General features: G+C 35.1%; 1 protein-coding gene across 8 annotated transcripts in view; it reads right to left on the reverse strand.

Annotated features, from left to right (window-relative positions):
- Nucleotides 1-19,323, reverse strand: part of KDM4C (lysine demethylase 4C) — a 484,233-nt gene that overhangs the window by 240,962 nt on the left and 223,948 nt on the right. For all 8 annotated transcript variants that reach the window (XM_021006278.2, XM_021006277.2, XM_021006274.2 and 5 more), the window contains 3 exons: nucleotides 9,189-9,379; nucleotides 6,551-6,789; nucleotides 3,561-3,928 (listed from right to left, as the gene is read on the reverse strand). In XM_021006278.2, coding sequence (XP_020861937.2) covers nucleotides 3,561-3,928; nucleotides 6,551-6,789; nucleotides 9,189-9,379 — 798 coding nt within the window. The remainder of the gene's footprint in view (nucleotides 1-3,560; nucleotides 3,929-6,550; nucleotides 6,790-9,188; nucleotides 9,380-19,323) is intronic.

The raw sequence follows: 19,323 nt of genomic DNA on the forward strand, positions 1-19,323 counted from the left end.
ATATCCATACGTTACAGCAAAAACAGAGCAAAGGAGACCACTGTATTTACCGTGTTCACTTTAGAAACTTGCTGTCAATTTAAAAAGAAAAAGAACTATCTACTCTTAATAAGTAATTCTTCTCAAATCACATCCTCTCAGGTACACAAACCCATGTCACAGCAACATATTAAAAAAACCCTCCTCTTGTGGCTCTATTTTCATAAAGTGCTGGAGACAAGAGGTTCAAGCCACAAGAATTTTGTGAAATTTCCTCTTTATTCAAGTCCAAGGGCTAATGGTAAGCATATTCTACATTCACCTCTGTGAATGAGAAAAGTACTGATATTTCCCAAATTGAATTGGGACAGCCTCCAAGAATGACTATACAACAATAATAAAGAGTAATGGGAAATATTTGTTGTAACGCTCTTCTTAACATGGTTAAGGTCAAGAGAGGGTTTCACAAGTGAAAAACAAATGATGGTGGGCATGCTCATTTATTTAAAGATACTTTTATAATTAAAAAATAAACCACAATTGCTATGACAAGTAATCTATAAATTATAAACATATTTAAGAAATGGTGAAGTGCTCCAAATGATTAATTGTAAAACCTATCTATACTCTATGCCCCTCTTTCTTCACCACTCACTGCCTATTGTGTTCACTCCATTATAAATCTGTTTCTAGGGGGGCAGCTAGATGGCACAGTGGATAATAGAACACTGGCCCTGGATTCAGGAAGACCTGAGTTGAAATCCGGCTTCAGACACTTGACACATACGAGCTTTGTGACCCTGGGCAAGTGATTTCACCCCATTGCCTCACCAAAAAAACAAATAAATAAATAAAAATAAGCTTTTTTCTGCCCCCACTACTGTACTGAAATTCCACTCTGAATGGTAACCTATGATATTACCCAATTACTTTCTTTCAGCTAATGACCACTCTGCAAATGCAGTAGAAAGACTGCAAGGCTTAGAGTTAGATAAGGTCTGAGTCTGGATCCCAAGTCTAATATTCAACTGCTTCATCACCATGAAAAAGTTACTTAACTTGTCTATATTTCTGCATGTTAAACTATAAAACAGGAAGGAGGATGAGGCTGATCTTTACTTTGATTAAGGTTTTCCAAATGCTTTACATACAATAAGTATGAAAGAGATTATTATCTCCATGTGACAGATGAGGGACATGAAGAACAGGGAAGTTAGAGACAATGAAATATGTCTGAGGGCACACAAAAACTCACTGTTCCTCTGACTACAATGTGCATTGTTTTCCATACCAAACACTGCTATTCTAAACCAAAAAAATAATAGCACAATTTTTTGTACCTAGGCCCAGAGCAAAGAAAGATTAACTGTTAACTAAATGTATATACAGAAGTGTTTGAAAACCATTTCATATGAACAATTAAAGGTGTTAAACAAATATTATAATAACCACCTGAAGGACTGTCTTGCAAGACAAATAGTAGACTTGTCCAGTATGGCTATACAGGAAAGAATTAGAAGCTGAAGTTGGAAGCTATATAAAGGCAGATTTCAGTTCCACATAAGAATGCTCTTATAACCAGAAATGTTTATTTTTTAAGAAATGGCTGCCTCTTAGGTAGTGAGGACTCCCATCACTGAAAATTCTCAAGGTGAGGTTATCATGGAGGCAATAGAAAGAAATCTGGCACTGGATGGAAGGTTAGATTAGATGACTCTGGTCTCTTCCAACTCTGAGTCTATGTCTCTAAATTCTTTGAAAAGGAAGAAAAAGAAATTATTTTATCAGGAGAAGAAAAATCACTGGTAGTGTATACCACAGATCAATCTAACAAAGTCTTTAACATAAAGCCACAAATAATTTTGTAAAGCTAGGTGAATGTAATACATATAATATGTATACCAGTTTGTTTTATGATCAACTTAGTGAAAAAACAAATAACATTCACTACATTTTTGAGGCAGGAAAGCTATCCCTGAATATGAACTACAGATCTCATTTTTTTCAGTGTCCATTATTTCAAGTCTTTCCAAGAATATGTAATATTACCACGGTATCTACTTTCCTCTACCTGCACACACCAGAGTTTCCCTATGCCTCAGTTTAAGACAGTATTCATGCTTTTCCATAATTGAAAAAAACTATAAGCTGGTAGCTAAACGTCTGGCAAATGTCTCTCAGAATTAACTAGATTAAGCCTCAGACACAGGTAAGATACACAGTATATCACTGGGCTGATACTCAAAAATCTTTACAGCCTGGTAGAACCTGCAAGAACTTTTGCATCATTGGCACCACCTTCCAAAATTCAGGGTAATGCCCATGCCAAAATATACAACATGAGAACGTTAGTGGAAACCAACGTTTATTAAAGACAATGAGTAAATTAAAGTAAATTATGGATGATTAGTAAATTGTGCTTTCAAAAAACTATCAACATGAAATAACATTTGCAAAAAGGAAATATCCTCCTTACATGGCACAGAAGAGGTCAGAGAGCTTTCAGAAATTCTGTATCAGAGATCTAACCTAATCATGTTCATCATGTGATGCAAAGGGGTAAAGTGACAACTCTTAAACAGCTATATCACAGGGAATTGATAAAGGGAGAAGAAAATAGATATGGCCCTAAGCCCCTGGGTCACTGAAAGCTGGATGACCAGGAAATAATACTTCTGGCTGCTGGCCCATAGAGACTGCTGGCTAGATTTCATGAAAACTAAGGGCAAAATATTAATGTTCATTCTAAGTTTATCACATTTCTGAGAAAAATCCTACCTCCAGGCTGAAGAAATTTAATTAAGCAGGAGCAATTCTTGGGAACCATTCTAGCCTAGGATGGGGAGATTTAGCTTCTTATCATAGCCAGCCAGGAGCCAACATGCTGTAACAAACACAGGTCTGAAGTCTGGCTCTGTGACTTAATACTTGGGTGACCTGGACCAAGTTCCTTCACCTCTCTCAGACTCAGTTTCCTCCTTGGAAAAGTGAGGATTTTGAACTAAGTAAACTCAAAGATGTCTTCAAGTCTGAAATCCCCAAAACATGTAATCTCTAGCTGGCAAGACAAAAAGGCAAAAAAGTGGGAAGACTGAAAGAAGAGAAAATATGAAATGACTTCTTAGAAGTGCAAACTACAATACTTTGCTTTGCCAGGGGGTCAGACCAAAAATAAAGAATACGCACATGGAAGGAGAACAAAATCTGAATTGACAATACAATACTTAACTTAAAATGTTCTCAGTATTACACCCTTATGGAAGGTGTTCAAAAGGACATGCCTAACAAAGAACACAGTAAGCATTTGATAAATATTTGCTAAATAGAATGGAAATTAAAGAACAGCTATAAAATGAATATTTCTAACTTCATGAGCACAACTAAATCAGTGCTACTCAGCACAATTAATTTCCATAAATCAATGGAAATATAATATGCTGTTGATATTACAAATGAAAAATCTTAATTATTTCAAAACCTGAAAGATATGTTTAGAAAAATGTATTTCATTGTATTTCAGACATTTCAGAAATGTCTCACTAGATTATAAATGCAGTAAAAGCAGAGAATTTTCCACATACTCTTGGAATTTTCAAGCCATTTCTTTCTCCTTTGGTTATAGCTGGGATTTCTCCTGGTTCTAAGCCACTTTCACTGCTTTCGAGGTCACTGTCATCTTCCTCGGTGGAGATGCTACTACTTTCTTCTTTCTCCAGGCTTTCCGCTTCAGAAGAGACAGACTCACATGACTTTGGTCGTGCCACAGTCTGCTCATGTTCTCTCTCAGATTTTAAATTGTCTTCTTTTATACATTCAAAAGAGAGAGGCACAGAGGCAGAAGATTCTAAGGAATCAGAAGCAGCAATACTGGAACCCACTTTGTCATCCTCAGGTTTTATTTCCTGCTTTACAGAATTGGAATGGAAAGGTGTATTTAAGCCGCTGCTTCCTGTAGATAAAAAAAGAGTACATTATTAACAAATTTGGCATGGTGTTATTATCATATAGCATTTTTATACTTTAGCACCCACTGAACATCAATTTCATAATTGCTCTTAGATTTATTAATATCAATGGTTATTTCAGTAAACATTCTTGCATAAGATTAGATGAAAAGATGGAATAATCTGTTTTCTAACAAATGATCAATTAAAGAAATGGCAAGTTATTTGGGGGCTATTGAGTTTTTACTGTTAAATTTCTTATTATTATAAAATGTGCTGGTAAATAAAAACTGAGGGAAAATACTTAAAGCCTCTCTTAAGGGCACTGGGAAACTTAAAAATCACTGGTGATGGAATTAATTTTGTGGTATTAATTTCCCTGTCTGCCCCTAATAAGGAAGGCCTCAAATGTTACAGGTGTAGGTAGGCAACAAAGCCACATAGCCTAGATCTGGGGACCAGAAGTGTGACCATCATTTATCATTACTGTTCATATATGCTGTTAGTATTTGTTAGAGAGGAAAACAAAATAAGAATATTAAACTCAGAAAACAGTAGAGCAGAAGAGGTTATCCTAGATACTGGATTCCCAAAGCTGTCACAGTAACAATTTATAATTTTACATTTAAATAAGACATTGACATGCATAGGCATAGAATGATTTTCCCAATCAGTAACCAATAGAACTATCAAAACTGCTCAGTCTGAAAGATAAAGGCAGAACAGGGTAGATAAAGGCATCAAGGGCCAGCACCACTCCCTATACATGTCCTACAAACGTTCCGAAAAACTGCAATAATATTTTCTAACCCATATATTATCACAACTTTTCTTCTTTCTTTTCATAGTTTCCTCTTCCTCCCTCCTTGTACCCGTGTGTGTGCATGTATAGATCTGTATCTACAAACATACACAGTTTCTACTGCCTTCCTGAGACACTGTAATATAGTGATAGAAAGTGCTAAATTTGGAGTCAGAGGACCTGAGTTCAAATCCAAGCCCCACCAACTTATTATAATGTATTCCCTTGAGTTAAGTCACTAAATTTATTCAACTATAGGAAACTAAGCCGCAGCACCCTCAGCTATAAAATTATGAAATTTGACCAGATGACCTTCCCTTCTTCTCTCAGCCTAAGGTCTCATAATTCTACAATCCTGCTGTACTCAATCCCAGGCTAGTTTATCTTGAATGAATGAGCAGACTGTATGTATCAGAAGACAAGGAACAAAATGCTTTCGCCTGATAAGGGCCAGAAAGCCAATGAATTCTGGTCAAGTAGTACAAACTCCCTCATCTGACATGGCAATAATTTGGATCACAGTGGTTCATGGCACCCAAATTTAGCTGTTCAATAATGAAGAAATCAAAGTATTTGTTTAAAAGGTTGTCTTCTACCTTCTGATTTATTCTATTTAGACAGTGTTTGAAATTCTCTAAAATACATTTGGGTCTGTTAAAAAGCAAATTTTGTTAAAAAGAGGTCCCATGGTCTGGTAAATGACTCAAAATCACATTGACAATGCCTGAACAATTTATCACTACGTGGAAATAAAGGCTCTAATACTCACCAGCTTTGTGATGATCACCTTGCTACACCTCAGTATTTTTCTCATCTGAAGAAACGGAGATACTTACACTACCTAATTCAGAGGCTGATTTGTAAAAAAAGCTATTTGTATACTTTAGAGTTCTCTGTAAAGATTAGCAATTATCAAATGTAAATAATAATAATTATTATCATAAAACAAAAGTAGGCCAAATACTGAGTTTTACTGAACAGAGATTTCACTAAAAATTCGCATTTACCAAAAATCCATGAAATAAGAATTGCCATTTGACTATAGTCTTTCATTATGTTCAACCTAAAATTCAGTAAATTATAAAACGTAGTAGCTAAAAAATTCTTTAAAATTCACTCAAAACAATAAGCGAACAAGCCCTGTCAAGAGGTAGATAAAAAAGAGGTGATCAAATATTTTCCCAACTATTAAAGAAGTTTGTTTGATTTAAGAAAGTGGGATTGAAGTGACCACTACAAGAAAAGTACAGGGATAACACATAGTTTTACGTAAGTGGATGATATCATCTGTTTTACCAAGTGTTTATGTAGTTTCTTATTTTATTTTTCCTCTAAGCATCATCAGGAAAACGTTGGCTACTAGGTGGTGGCACATTTTGGCTACAGAAACTGAAAAATATAATCCATTAAAAAATGAAAGACTGAGGCTATATTTGTAGAAGACACATACAGGCTAATGAAATCACAGACCTTTGAAGTAGTTTATATTTCAAATTCTAGCCCACTGAAGGAGTGGGCTAGAGATTCATGAGAAATGGAATAGATAAAATCTAAGACACAAGTATTGAAACAAGTATTAAATACTAAAGCTTCATTTTTCATTTGGCTCACAATTTTACTTAATAAAGATGGTTATGCTCCTAATACTGATAAGATTTCATTTCCCATGTTTGTTTACATGCTTCCTTCTCTACCTTCAAAACGGAGTTTACTAGATATTCCATTTGCAACACTACAATATCTATCTGATCATACACAGATTTATGGCATCCTATGATCAACAGCCTACAATTTGTGAGTAAAATATAATCAGTTTTTATCTCACCTGAGACTTTAATATTATCCAACACATTCTGATCCACCTGCATCTTTTTAATCATGTTTTCTTCCCCAGAAGGCATTCCTGTGTTTACCAACTCCTTTTTTTCTGCTGGCTTTTCATTGACCTTGAAGCCATCTGCAGCTGCTTCAGTGGCTACAATTTCTGCACCAACTACCATGGCTGATATTCTTTCATCCTCTGGAGTTTTAAGCTTTTTAGATCGAGATCTGGTATGCTGGAGGCTGTTATAAGAGATATTGCTGTCAACGCAGAATGGCTGTCATGAATAAGATAAAATGTCTACCAATATAAATATCCGTTTCAACTACTTAAAGCAGTAAAGGGAAAAAAATTGACAATTTTTCATTCTTTGTGCTGATAGAGTTTGCAGTTTATTAAGGGATAGATCAAACAATTATTAGATTCCTTCCCCCACTCCCTTTAATTGCTATTCTTTAGAACAAGATATCAAATTGTAAAGCTAAAGCAATCTCAAGTAACTTAAATTTAAAAATATTGAAAATTAGTCATTAGAAGAAAGGTTATATGCAAATTCCAAATCAAAATGTATTTATTAAATGCCAATATGGAAGAGGTAGCAACAGAATCGGGCCTTAAAGCAGTCTAAAAGGCAGACAAAACAGATTCTCTAATCTCAAGAAATTACCAATCTTTAGGAAAGAAAACACACAGTGTGTCTCATTTTGCAAATGTGCAAGTAAGGACCACTAATCTACTATGCTCAGGGAAACAGACAGAAAGTTCAATAAAAAGACACAATGACTGAGACTCCTTTAGGTCAGCACATATAACTTGACTTGTGAGATTTCTGCCAAGGCAGGAGAAAATGCTTGAGGAGTGACCTCTGCATATGCCCCTTGAATACTCATTATGACGGAGAGATAATAAGGGAAGGCTAAGAGGGAAGGAAACAGAAAAAAACCACACAGTTGCAAAGTGAGAACTTAAGTTGTTTCTCTTTTCAGTCTTTTTACATGAACACAGTCCCACCTGTCATGGGGATATTATTTAAATCACCAATTTTGGAAAAGCCTAAGGGCTCTTGCAGAGGTGATTAAACACTGACTTCTGAAGTACATTACCACGCCCGAGAAAGTTGACATAACACAGTTCCCAACTTCACTATTTTCCATACAGAAAAATTCCAAGCACTTTCTTCATCATTTTTAACAATTAATTATTCCCCATTCACAGATAAATGTCACCATGCGATCCAAAACACAATAAAACAAACAAATGAATGAATGAATGAATGAATGAATGAAAGAAAGAAAAAAATCCCATGAACTATCAAATTTGACAACAGTGTCAATCTTATGTGACACATAATTCCATTAAAGTTCGGAATACCTTTGGAATGCCTCTGTCATTTTCTGCTGGGGTAAGAAGGTGGAACCTTGAATTCCCAAATTTAATCCCTCCCTGCTGATTCTAAGGCAAGCTAAGTTCTAAGAAAACCCTTAAACATATCTAGAGAAAGCTTAAATTATCAATATGAAAGGCCCAGGGAAACACAAATGGTAGGCCTTGAGATTATGACTATTGTCAAATACAAAGAATTATATATCTTCCACAAAATATCTTTATATATTCAGCATTTTTCTTAAAGGCACAGAACCAATTTACATCCATTTATAGTTACTAATAACCTCAAATACTTTAGTCTCTGATTTCTAAAGGTCTTCAGAGACATCTCACAGTAAGAAATGACCACTGCTAAAAGAATCACTATAAACACTATCAGAAATGTGAAGGCTCATTCTCTGCTGCAATGTCCTTCTTCCACTTAAATGAGCTCTTTCTATTCCAAAGTTGCCAACTAGGTCAATTGCTACAGGCCAAGGCTAACCAAGTCAGTACTCTGGTAGTTCAAGTTGTAAACTGGAATTAGATACTCATAACCCACGAAACAGTTAATAAAAGGAGAATGAGTCATAGGAGGAGGATATTCAAGACAGTTAATCAATGAAGAAAAAATATCAAATGATCTGAGAGGAATTCTGTTCAGAACAAGTTCAGAAAAAGAGAAGAGATGCAATGCCCTGTGTAATTTTGTACCTGAATCAATTAAGTTTTGCAAATATTTCAACACATTTTATGGTAAAGGAACCTGCCAAGAGGGTCTTTTTCCTAAATTGTCAGGAATTTTTTAATGAAGTTAAAAGATAGAGTACATAAAGGTTTGTTGTTGTTGTTGTTGTTGTTGTTGTTGTTTGGGGAAGGGGATAATTGTTTCTCCACAGTAATGAGAGAATTTCTCTTCACTACTGGAAGAAGAAGTTTTGTTGGCAGAAAGGTGGAATTCAATGGTGATGACCATTACTATACTGGAAACATACTCATTAGAGTAGAATTGATGAAATGTGTACATAATATCCTCTGTGTTGTATGTACCACTTATAAGAACATCTAATTCTCAAATGTAAAATACACCTAAAATTATATTTCTTTTATTACAAGTCTTACAAATTAAGAATTTTTTGACTCAAATGTTCATTTAAATATTAAGTAAATATCAGGTGAATAAATTTTTTTTTAAAAAAAGGAAATGTAAGATACACTGAGAAAGGAATGTTAAATGAACTGCTTTATAATAGGTAGATGGGAGAAAAGAAATTACCTTCTCAATGGCTTTTTAATTTTTCTCCTCTGCAGCCACAATTTGACTTCTGGTGTTGTTTCTGGAGTAGGGAGTGTATGATCGATGGTGTATATATCCTTGCCTTGTTTCCAAAGATGATATCTGTCTGGCTGAAATTTCTTCACAAAAATATCCATGGAAATTTTCACCATGTCTTTCCTGCAGGTACACTTCAAGACAAAATACAGCATTCATGTTGTTACAGAACCTTACAACATTTCTGGAACTAAATAAAATTAATTTTTCAGCTATCCCTAAAACTCACCAGGAACAAATACTTAGTGACTACATAACACAACATAATCGAACGTGAGGTATGGCGAGGGCAAAGGCAAGGAGGTAAATAACAAGAGTACGCTGTGTGAAGAAGAACAAGTAAGGCAACATAGTTAAAACATATACTGAAGGAAAGGAAGTAACATATGACCAGGAAGTCAGGAAAGGGTCAGGTTGTAAGGAACTATGAAATGCCAAAGGTATTGCTACTTGATCCTGAAAAAGAGGTCAGCTCATTCATTTCCCTCTTGGGATGATTCCACTCTAGGGCTTCTTCTCCTGATGAGTGGGTTCAGGTTAGGATTGGGAATCTAGACATAGCTAATGTTACCAGGACAATGTAGAAAGAGAACAGAAGAGGCCCAAGATCAGAATATGGGCAAATCTGTATGTTCAGGGGAAATGCTATAGATGATAAATCAGCAAGGAGAATGAAAAGGATCAATCAGAAAGGTTGCAGAAAAAACAAAAAAGAGATTTATCTTATTTCTTTTCAGACAAACCAGAAAACCTACATTTCATTTAGAAAGCACGTGCTGAAAAACGATAGGAAATAGATAGGAGCAACTAGTTAACTTTCTAACCTTGAAAAATTGGTCCGTCAAGTCCAGTGGACTAAAATGCAAAGTATTTTATCACAAATATCATAAGTATGGCGGGAACAAAATGCTATAATAAATCAGATGAGGGAGGAATCAGTGTCAACTGTGGGAAAATCAAGATTTGGTTTTATGGAAAAGGTCACATTTAATTGACTTCGAAGTATCAGAATATGAATGCAATGGACTATCACTGCATCATAAGAAGTGAGAAAACATAAGACTTATAGAGGAAACTGGGCAAACCAGGATGAACCAATTCAAAATGAAGTAAGCAGACCAGTAGAACAATTTATACAACAGGAAAAATACTATGAATATAACATAGAAAGATGAATAATGCAAAAAGACTTTGAAATTCTAATCAATGCAATAACAAATCATGATTACAAATGACCAATAATGAGGAGTGTTATGCTCCTGCAGACAGAGAGGTAATGGAATCAAAATGCAGAATAACACTTGCATTTTCAGACAAGGCCACAGAGGAAATCTACTTCACTTAACTATGCATACACATTGTAAGCATTTTGGTTCTTGGTTTTCTGTTTTTTGTTGTTGTTGTTGTTTAACTGACAGGAAAGGGAATAAAGCGTGGAGAGAGAATAAATGCTTACTGATTTGTAAAGAAATATGTAAAAAAAAAAAAACATACCTACACTATGAGCTTCCACTTCTGCTTCTCTCCTTTTAAACCGTCTTCAATCTAATTCCTGTTACTCAACCACTCAAAAGAAAATGCCCTCTCAAAAATTACCAAAGTGTCTTAATTTTCAAATCTAATGAGTTTCATTAATCCTGATATTTCTTAACCTCTAAACTGCATCAGATACACTTAGTCATCTCCTTTTGGATAATTTCTCCTCACTAGCTTTTTGAGATACTATTCTATCCTAGTTCTCCTCTTGTCTTAACAACCATTCCTGAGCTTCCTTTGCTACTTACTTGTCTATGACATGTCCATGAACCACGGGTTGGCCCAAGGCATTGTTGTAGACACTGTCCTCCTATCATTACACCTATACAATGCTTTTAGGTTTATAAAGCACTTTATAAATATTATCTCATTTTATCTTTGCTACAACCCTGGGAAGGTAGGGGCTATTATTATATCCACATTTTACAGATGAGGAAAGTGGGGGAGATAGTGGTTAACTGACTTTCCCAAGGTCACATAGACAGAAAATGTCTGCAGCCATATTTATAATCGGGTCTTCCAGAATCAAGGTCGAGGGCTCAGTATACTGCACTATCTTTTTTGTGTGATGGTCACCAACAACAGTCTTATGACCTCCAAATCAGAATAATAAGTTTAAATTCATAAAATAAAATCCATGGACTGAAAAAGGAAAACAAATAAACTGAAATAAAGTTATAAAAAAATTTTTTTAAAGTTCACAATCTCCAGGTTAAGGATCCCTGCTTTATACTCTGTCACTCAGTGATCTCATGAGCTACCTCTGGTTCAATTGTCATCTCTATTGCAGATGATTGCCAAATTATATATCCAGTCTTGGTCCCTCTTCTGAGCTGCAGGCCTATTCTCACCCACTGCATTTTGGACACCTGTCTTTCAGATGTCCAGTAAGCATCTCGAACTCAACTTTTCTAAAACAGAACTCATTACCTTTCCCCAAAAACTGTGCCCTCTTCCAAACTTTTATTGTTGTCCAAGGGCCCCTATACTCCAAGTCACCTAGGTTCAAAATCTTGTTTTCAATCTCAAATTCTCACTCTTAGGCCACAAACCAATCCATTGCTAACACTTGTCTTGTATCTTCACCACATGCCTTGAATATGACCTCTTTAACCAATCACATAAATATAACCTTGGCTCAAGTCCTCATTACATCTTGCTTGGGCAACTACAAAAGCCTTAATGCCTCTCCCTATCTCAAGTCTCCAATTATAATCAATCTTCCACTCTCATGGAAAGTTGATTTTTCCAAAGCACAGAACTGACCATGTGACCCTCCCCTGTGCAATATGCTCCAGTGGCCCCCAAAAAATCCAGGAGCAAACAAACCTTTTCATTTGGTATTCAAATCTTTTCCTAACCTGGCCCTTTCCAAGCTTCGAAATCTTCTTACATTTACTCCCTTTCCACGAACTCAACATTTCAGCAACACTGGCACTTACAGTTCCCCAGTACAACACTAAATCTCCAGTATCTAGCACCTGCACTAGCTATCCCACACTCTACCCTCTCACTTCCATCTCTCTGTTTCTCTGCCTCAGACACATATTCAATCTGACCTTCCCTAAACTATACTCTCTCTTTATATTCCCAGGGCTAACTAAGCATAGTGCCTGGCAAGCAATAAGCCCTTAACACTAGTATGTTGACTTGCCTTGAAACATAACTATACTTTGCTTAATGGAAAGTGAGTCATATAAAGGTTATGGGGGCTTTATGTAGCACACAGAATATAAGTAAAAAAACTCAGGTTTTTAATTCAATGTCACTTAATTACTTACTTGAGATAATATTAATTACTTAACACAATGTCACTTACTGATTAATTACTAATTGAAATACAATAAGATTACTTTTGTTGTAGTTTATCACCAAAAATATTTAAACAATACACCTGCACTGTATCAGGGAAATAAATAAATGATTGATGAAAATATGGTTTTGTCAGCTTATTTCTAGTTTGTATTTATAATTTACAAAACTGAATCAATCAAATCAACAAAAGATTACAAAATATATACAATTTTAATGATTTGTATTGTTCAATATTTATTTGAACTATTATAATATTGAAACCAAGAACTGAAATCATAAGTCTCTAGGAAAGGAATCTAAAATAAAATCTTAAATGAAAGTCCAGAGTTCTGCAAGCAATAAAGAATGCTAAGACAACTCCTTTTTATTCCATCCAACTATATTTCTGATGCTAAAAAAAATCAAAACTCTTCACATTTCACACAATAATTAAAGATTATTCAAATAGGGATAATGAGAAATAATTACATATTGTATTTTCATTTAATTTCTCAGAATTTCATACCTATTATGATCAACCAACAAGCAGGATATGAGGTAGAGAAATACATGCTCTCTAGACTATAGAACAGAATTAAATTGCAGCCATCTAGCCATTAGAAATTGTTACTACTAGAGGCAAAACCAAAATAGTGGATTAGAGAAAGCAACTCAGCTGAAAGCTGCCAACATTCCCCTCCAAACAACGTTAAAATAACTTCTGAAATCATATTTTGGAGTGGCAAAGCAAATAAAAGGCCGGAGTGAGACATTATTCCAGCCTAAGACAATTTAGGAGGTTAGCAAGAGAGGGCTATGACACTACAGTCTAGGTACCAGACTAGAATGAAGGCAGCAACACCAACAGTGGTTCCTATGGCCACAGCGGCTGTGGCCTCAACATCAACTGCAGCAGCAGCAGCTTTGGGAGTCCTGAGCACAGTGATGGTAAGAAGTTCAAACAACTGGTCACAAAGAAATTACAGGGGACCTTCTGCTGGCACTGGGTATACTGGTACTGACTGATAACTCTCTTGGGCATACACAGTTCTGGGTCGCAGCTGAAGGGCAGAAAGCAGTGCTTGCAGTCAGTCAAAAGGGAGTAGGGGACCTGGTCACAGTTTGAGAGCTAAGAGGATTTCAGGTACTTACAGCTACAGGAGAGCAGGGGACCTTCCTAGGTAAAGATCAGAGCACAAATCAAAAGAACAGTAACTAAACTTCTCCCCAGATCACACCACCTTGGAAGCACTAAAAACTTTGTGTTTCCTCTTTGTTGTGGTTCCTCATATTGGTTCTAATTCTTCCTTACAACATGACTAATGTGAATGTGTTTAATACTAATGCATAGTTAGAGCCTATATCAGACTGCACACCACCTTGTGGAGGGCAGGGGTAACTGAAGGGGAGAAAATTTAAAAACTCAAAAGCTTATGGAAGTGATTGCTGAAAACTAAAAATAAATTAATAAGAAGAAAACATGAAATATCTCATCAGAAAAATGAGATATCTATAAAATAGACAGAGAAATATTTTAAGAATTACTAGACTACCTAAAAGCCATGATGAAAAGAAGAGCCTAGAGATCATCTTTCCAGAAATTATCAGGGTAGCTAGGTGGCGCAGTGGATAGAGGAGCAGCCCTGAAATCTGGAGGACCTGAGTTCAAATCCGGCCTCAGAGCAAACACTTGATACGGTCCAGCAGTGTGACCCTGGCAAGCAACAAAGGACTGAAGGACAGAAGGAATTATAAAGGAAAACTGTCCTGATGTCTTCAGTTCAAGAGGGTAAAATAAAAATTGAAAGAATCTACCAACAACCTTCTGAAAGATATAATAAGTTCCAGAGGTCCCAGGTCAAGGAGAAAATATTGCCAAACAAACAGAATGAAACAATTCAAATATCATGGGGCTACAGTCAGGATCACATAAGATTTAGGAGCTTCCACATTAAAGCAACGGAGGCTTGGAATATGATGTTCAAAAAGGCAAAGGAGTTAGGATTACAACCAAGAATAACCTACTCAACAAAACTTAGTATAATTCCTCAATGGAAAATATAGGTATTTAATTAAATAGATGAGTTTTAGGTATTCCTGAAGAAAAGACCAGAGCTGAATAGGAAATGTGACATTCAAACACAGGACTCAAGAGAAGGGTAAAAAAGGTAAATATGAAAGAGTAATCATAAGAGACTCAATAAAGTTAAACTATCTACATTCCTCTATGGGAAGATGATAAATGTAACTCCCAAGAATTTTATCATTATTAGGATAGTTAGAAGGAATTTACATAGATAGAGGGCATGACTATGAACAGATTATGTTGGGACAATCTCAAAAAACAAAGAAAAAGAAAAGAAAAGAAAAGAAAAAAGAAAAGAAAAGAAAAGAAAAGAAAAGAAAAGAAAAGAAAAGAAAAGAAAGAAAAGAAAAGAAAAGAAAAGAAAAGAAAAGAAAAGAAAAGGCAAGAAAGACAGATCAACTGGGAGAAGGAGGAAAGTGGAAAATTATCTCACATGAAAGAGGTGCACAAGGAAGAACTTTTGTGTTGGATCAGTAAATGAAGGGGTAATGCTTGAACCTCACTGTCACCAGAAAAGGGAAGAATACAAATACACACACAAAAAAACCAAAAACAAAAACAAAACACATTCAGTTGGGTATAGAAATCAACTTTAATCAATAATCTTAACCAATAGGAGGGCAAAGAGATAAAAGATATGGAGAGGAGGAGGATGAATGAGGGGGCAGATTAAGGGAGGCAACTGTGAGAAACAAAACAATCTTTTGAGGAGGGACTGACTGGATGAAAAAAGAGAAGTATAAACAGAAGAAAATAGGAATGAGGGAAATACACAGTAATCATAGCTGAATTTGAATGGGATGAATTCACCCATAAAAAGCAAGTAGATAGCAAAATGGAGAATCCAACAATATACTGTTTACAAGAGACATACTTGAAACACAGTGACACACACAGCATTTTAGAAAAGGGTTCCAGTAAAAGTTATTATGTTTCAGCTGAAGTGAAAAAGGAGAGGATAGCAATCATGATTCTCAGGGAAAGTAGAAACAAAACCAGACCTAAGAAAAAGACATACATCTCAGGGAAACAACATTTTGCTAAAAGGTACAATGGAAATTAAGGAATATCAAAGTTTACAGAAAGTTATATTGATAAAGGCTTCATTTTTCAAATACATAAAGAACTGAGTCAAATTTATAAAAATAAGAGCCATTCTCCAATTAAAAATAATAAATGGATATTAACAGACAGTTTTCAGAAGAAGAAATCAAAATTATCTATAGTCATATAAAAAAATGCTATAAATCACTATGGATTAGAGAAATCTAAATTAAAACAATTCTAAGGTACCACCTTAGACCTATCAGAAATGACAAATGCCAAAGGAGATGAGGAAAAATAAGTACACTAATAAACTATTGCTGCTACAATCAATACACTAGGTTTGCACCCCAAAGAGATAAAAAGACCTATATGTACAAAAACATTTATAGCAGCTCTTTTTTTGGTGGAAAAGAAATGGAAATTGAACAAATACACATCAATTGACAAAAGAATGACTCAACAAGTTCTGGTATATGATTGTGATGGAGTACTACTGGGTCATAAGAAAATATTAGAAAAACTGCTGAGAAGACTGGAAAACAGTATGGCAGAAATTAGGCACAGACCAACATCTTACACCATGTACCAAGATAAAGTCAAAATGAGTACATAATTTGATATAAAGGGTAATATTATAAGCAAATTAGGAAAACAAGCAATAGTCTACCTGCCAGATCTGTGAAGAATGGAAGAATTTATGACCAAACAAGAGACAGAAAATATTAGGAAATGCAAAATGGATAATTTTGATTCTATTAAATTTAAAAGATTTTACACAAACAAAACCAATGCAACCAAGATTAGAAGGAAAACATAAAGCTGGGAAAGAATTTTTACAGCCAGTGTCTCTGAGAAAGGCCTCATTTCTCAAATATATAGAGAACTGAGTCAAATTTATAGGAATACAAGCCATTCCTCAATTGATAAATGGTCAAAGGATATGAACAGTTTTCAAATGATGAAATTAAAGCTACCTATAATCATATGAAAAACTGCTCTAAACCACTACTGATTAGAGAAACATAAATTAAAACAACTTTGAGGTACCACATCACACCTATCAGATTGACCAACAAGACAAAACAAGAAAATTAGAAATGTTGAAGAACACGTGGGAAAATTGGAACACTATGCATTGTTGGTGGAGTTGTGAACTGATCCAACCATTCTGGAAGGCGATTTGTAACTATGTCAAAAGGGCAATAAAAGTGTGCGTACCCTTTTGACCTAGCAATAGCACTTCTAGGCCTGTATCCCAAGGAGATCATACAAATGGGAAAAGGATTTACACATAAAAAATGTTTATATTAGCTCTTTCTGTGATAGCAAAGAATTGGAAATTGAGGGAATGACCATCAATTGGGGAATGACTGAAGAAACTGTGGTATATGAATGTAATGGAACAATATTATGCTATAAGAAATGATGAGCTGGCAGACGCCAGAAAAACTCGGAAAGAATTGTATGGACTGATGCCAAATGAAGTGAGAAGAACCAGAACGCTATACGTAGCAACAGCAACACTATATGATGACTGATTTCGATAGACTTAGCTCTTCTCAGCAATGCAAGGATCTAAGACAACTCCAAAAGACTCATGATAGAAAATGTTATCTACATCTAGAAAAAGAACTATGGAATCTGAATGCAGATCAAAGCATGTTGTTTGCTCTCTTTTATTTTTTGCTTGTTTCTTCTTTCTCTTGGTCCCTCCCATTTGTTCTAATTCTTCTTTGCAACATGACTAATGTGAAAATACGTTTAACATGAACATAAATATAGAGCCTATACCAGATTGCACGCCACCTTGGGGTGGGGGAGGGGGAGAGAGAAGAGAAAACTTGGAACTCAAAATCTTATAGAAGTGAATGTTGCAAACTAAAAATAAATTAATTTTAAAAAGATCTTCAGCAGGAGAGTTTTTAAATGTTTTAGTAAAATTAATCTGGAGACAATATGAAGATGGACATGAACTGAAGGAAAGATGGCTGGAGATTAGGGAGAAACATAGTTGATATTTAAATATGTTCCTAGGTGACCTATCTTCCCACAACTTATTATTTATGGAAAGATAATAATAAATACATCTTTAGAAAATGCAGATTCATTTTCTGCATTTGTATCCCACTAAAAGTTTTTTCATATGTAAGGATGTAGTAATTGGCTGAACCGATGTGTAAAATACTACCACGTCGTTCCCCTTTTATGCAACAAGAAAAGTATACCCAGCTCATTAAGGGATCAATATGTAGCTGTATCTTATTTATACATCAAAAGCTCATCATGAGTGACTATATTCTGTGACTATATCAAATAAAGAGTCAAGAGCTTCCTGACCTTACATATAAAATATATGAGAGCAAAAACCTCTAAGTTATGATGTTCCATCTATTCAAGTTAATAGTCATTGACTACTATGTCTTACATACCTAGCATATTCCACTGATCCACCACTCCATTTCTTAGCTAGTGCAAGTGGTTTGGATGATTGCTGCTTTATAACACAATTTAAGATCTGGAACAGCGGGGCCACCTTCCCTGCATTTCTTTTCATTAGTTTCCTTGATATTTTGGACCTTTTGTTATTCCAAATGAATCTAATTATTATTTTTTCTAACTCTATAAAATAATTTTTTTGGTAGTTTGATTGGTGTGGCACTGAATAAGTAAATTAGCTTAGGGAGAATTGTCATTTTCATACTATTAGCTTGGCCTACCCATGAGCAACTGATGTTTTTCCAATTATTTAGATCTGATTTTATTTCTGTGAAAAGTGTTTTGTAATTGTGTTCATAGAGTTCCTGGGTTTCTTTTGGTAGGTAGACTCCTAAATATTTTATAATGTCTACAGTAAGTTTAAATGGAATTTCTCTTTCTATCTCTTGCTGTTGGACTTCGTTGGTAATATAAATAATTTTTTTAAATGAAAAAACAAAGATATGAAAAGAGACAATTAATTACTAGCGTGGAAAAAGAGGCATGAAGTCTTCCTGAAAAAATAAGTACTTGAAAATTAGAAACTGCCAAATGGAGCCACAGACTCCATGAGACATCAAGAAATAAAAACCTAAATCAAACGATGGAGAAATAGAAGAAAATATAATCTATCTCACAGGAAAAAAATTGAATTAGAAAAGAGGTCAAGGAGAGAGAATTTAACAATCAACGGACTACCTAAAAGATAAGACGTCCCCCCATCACATTTTTTAAGAGAAAAAAAAAGTTTAGATGCTATGTTTCAAGAAATCATGAAAAGGAACTGCCTAGATATCTTAGAGTCAGAGGATAAAGGTAGAAATTAAACGAATCCACTGGTGACCTTCTGAAAGAAACACCAAAATGAAAACTCACAGGAATATTACAGCCAAAACTCAGAGCTCCCAGATCAAGGGAAAAAATACTGCAAAAAGAAAAAGAGAAAGAATTTGAGTGTAAAAGAGCCACAGGATCACACAAAGTTTAGTAGCCACGTACAGAGACCTTGGAATATGATATTTCAGAATACATAGAATCTAGTCTATACAGCAAAAGTCAGTATGATCTTACATGGGGGGGGGCAAAATGGACCTATAATAAATAAAAGCCTTTCAGGCATTCTGGATGCTAAGTAGAAAA

This window comes from Phascolarctos cinereus, unplaced genomic scaffold, assembly GCF_003287225.1.
Source record: "Phascolarctos cinereus isolate Bilbo 61053 unplaced genomic scaffold, phaCin_HiC Scaffold_4;HRSCAF=312, whole genome shotgun sequence".
NCBI classification, from domain to species: domain Eukaryota; kingdom Metazoa; phylum Chordata; class Mammalia; order Diprotodontia; family Phascolarctidae; genus Phascolarctos; species Phascolarctos cinereus.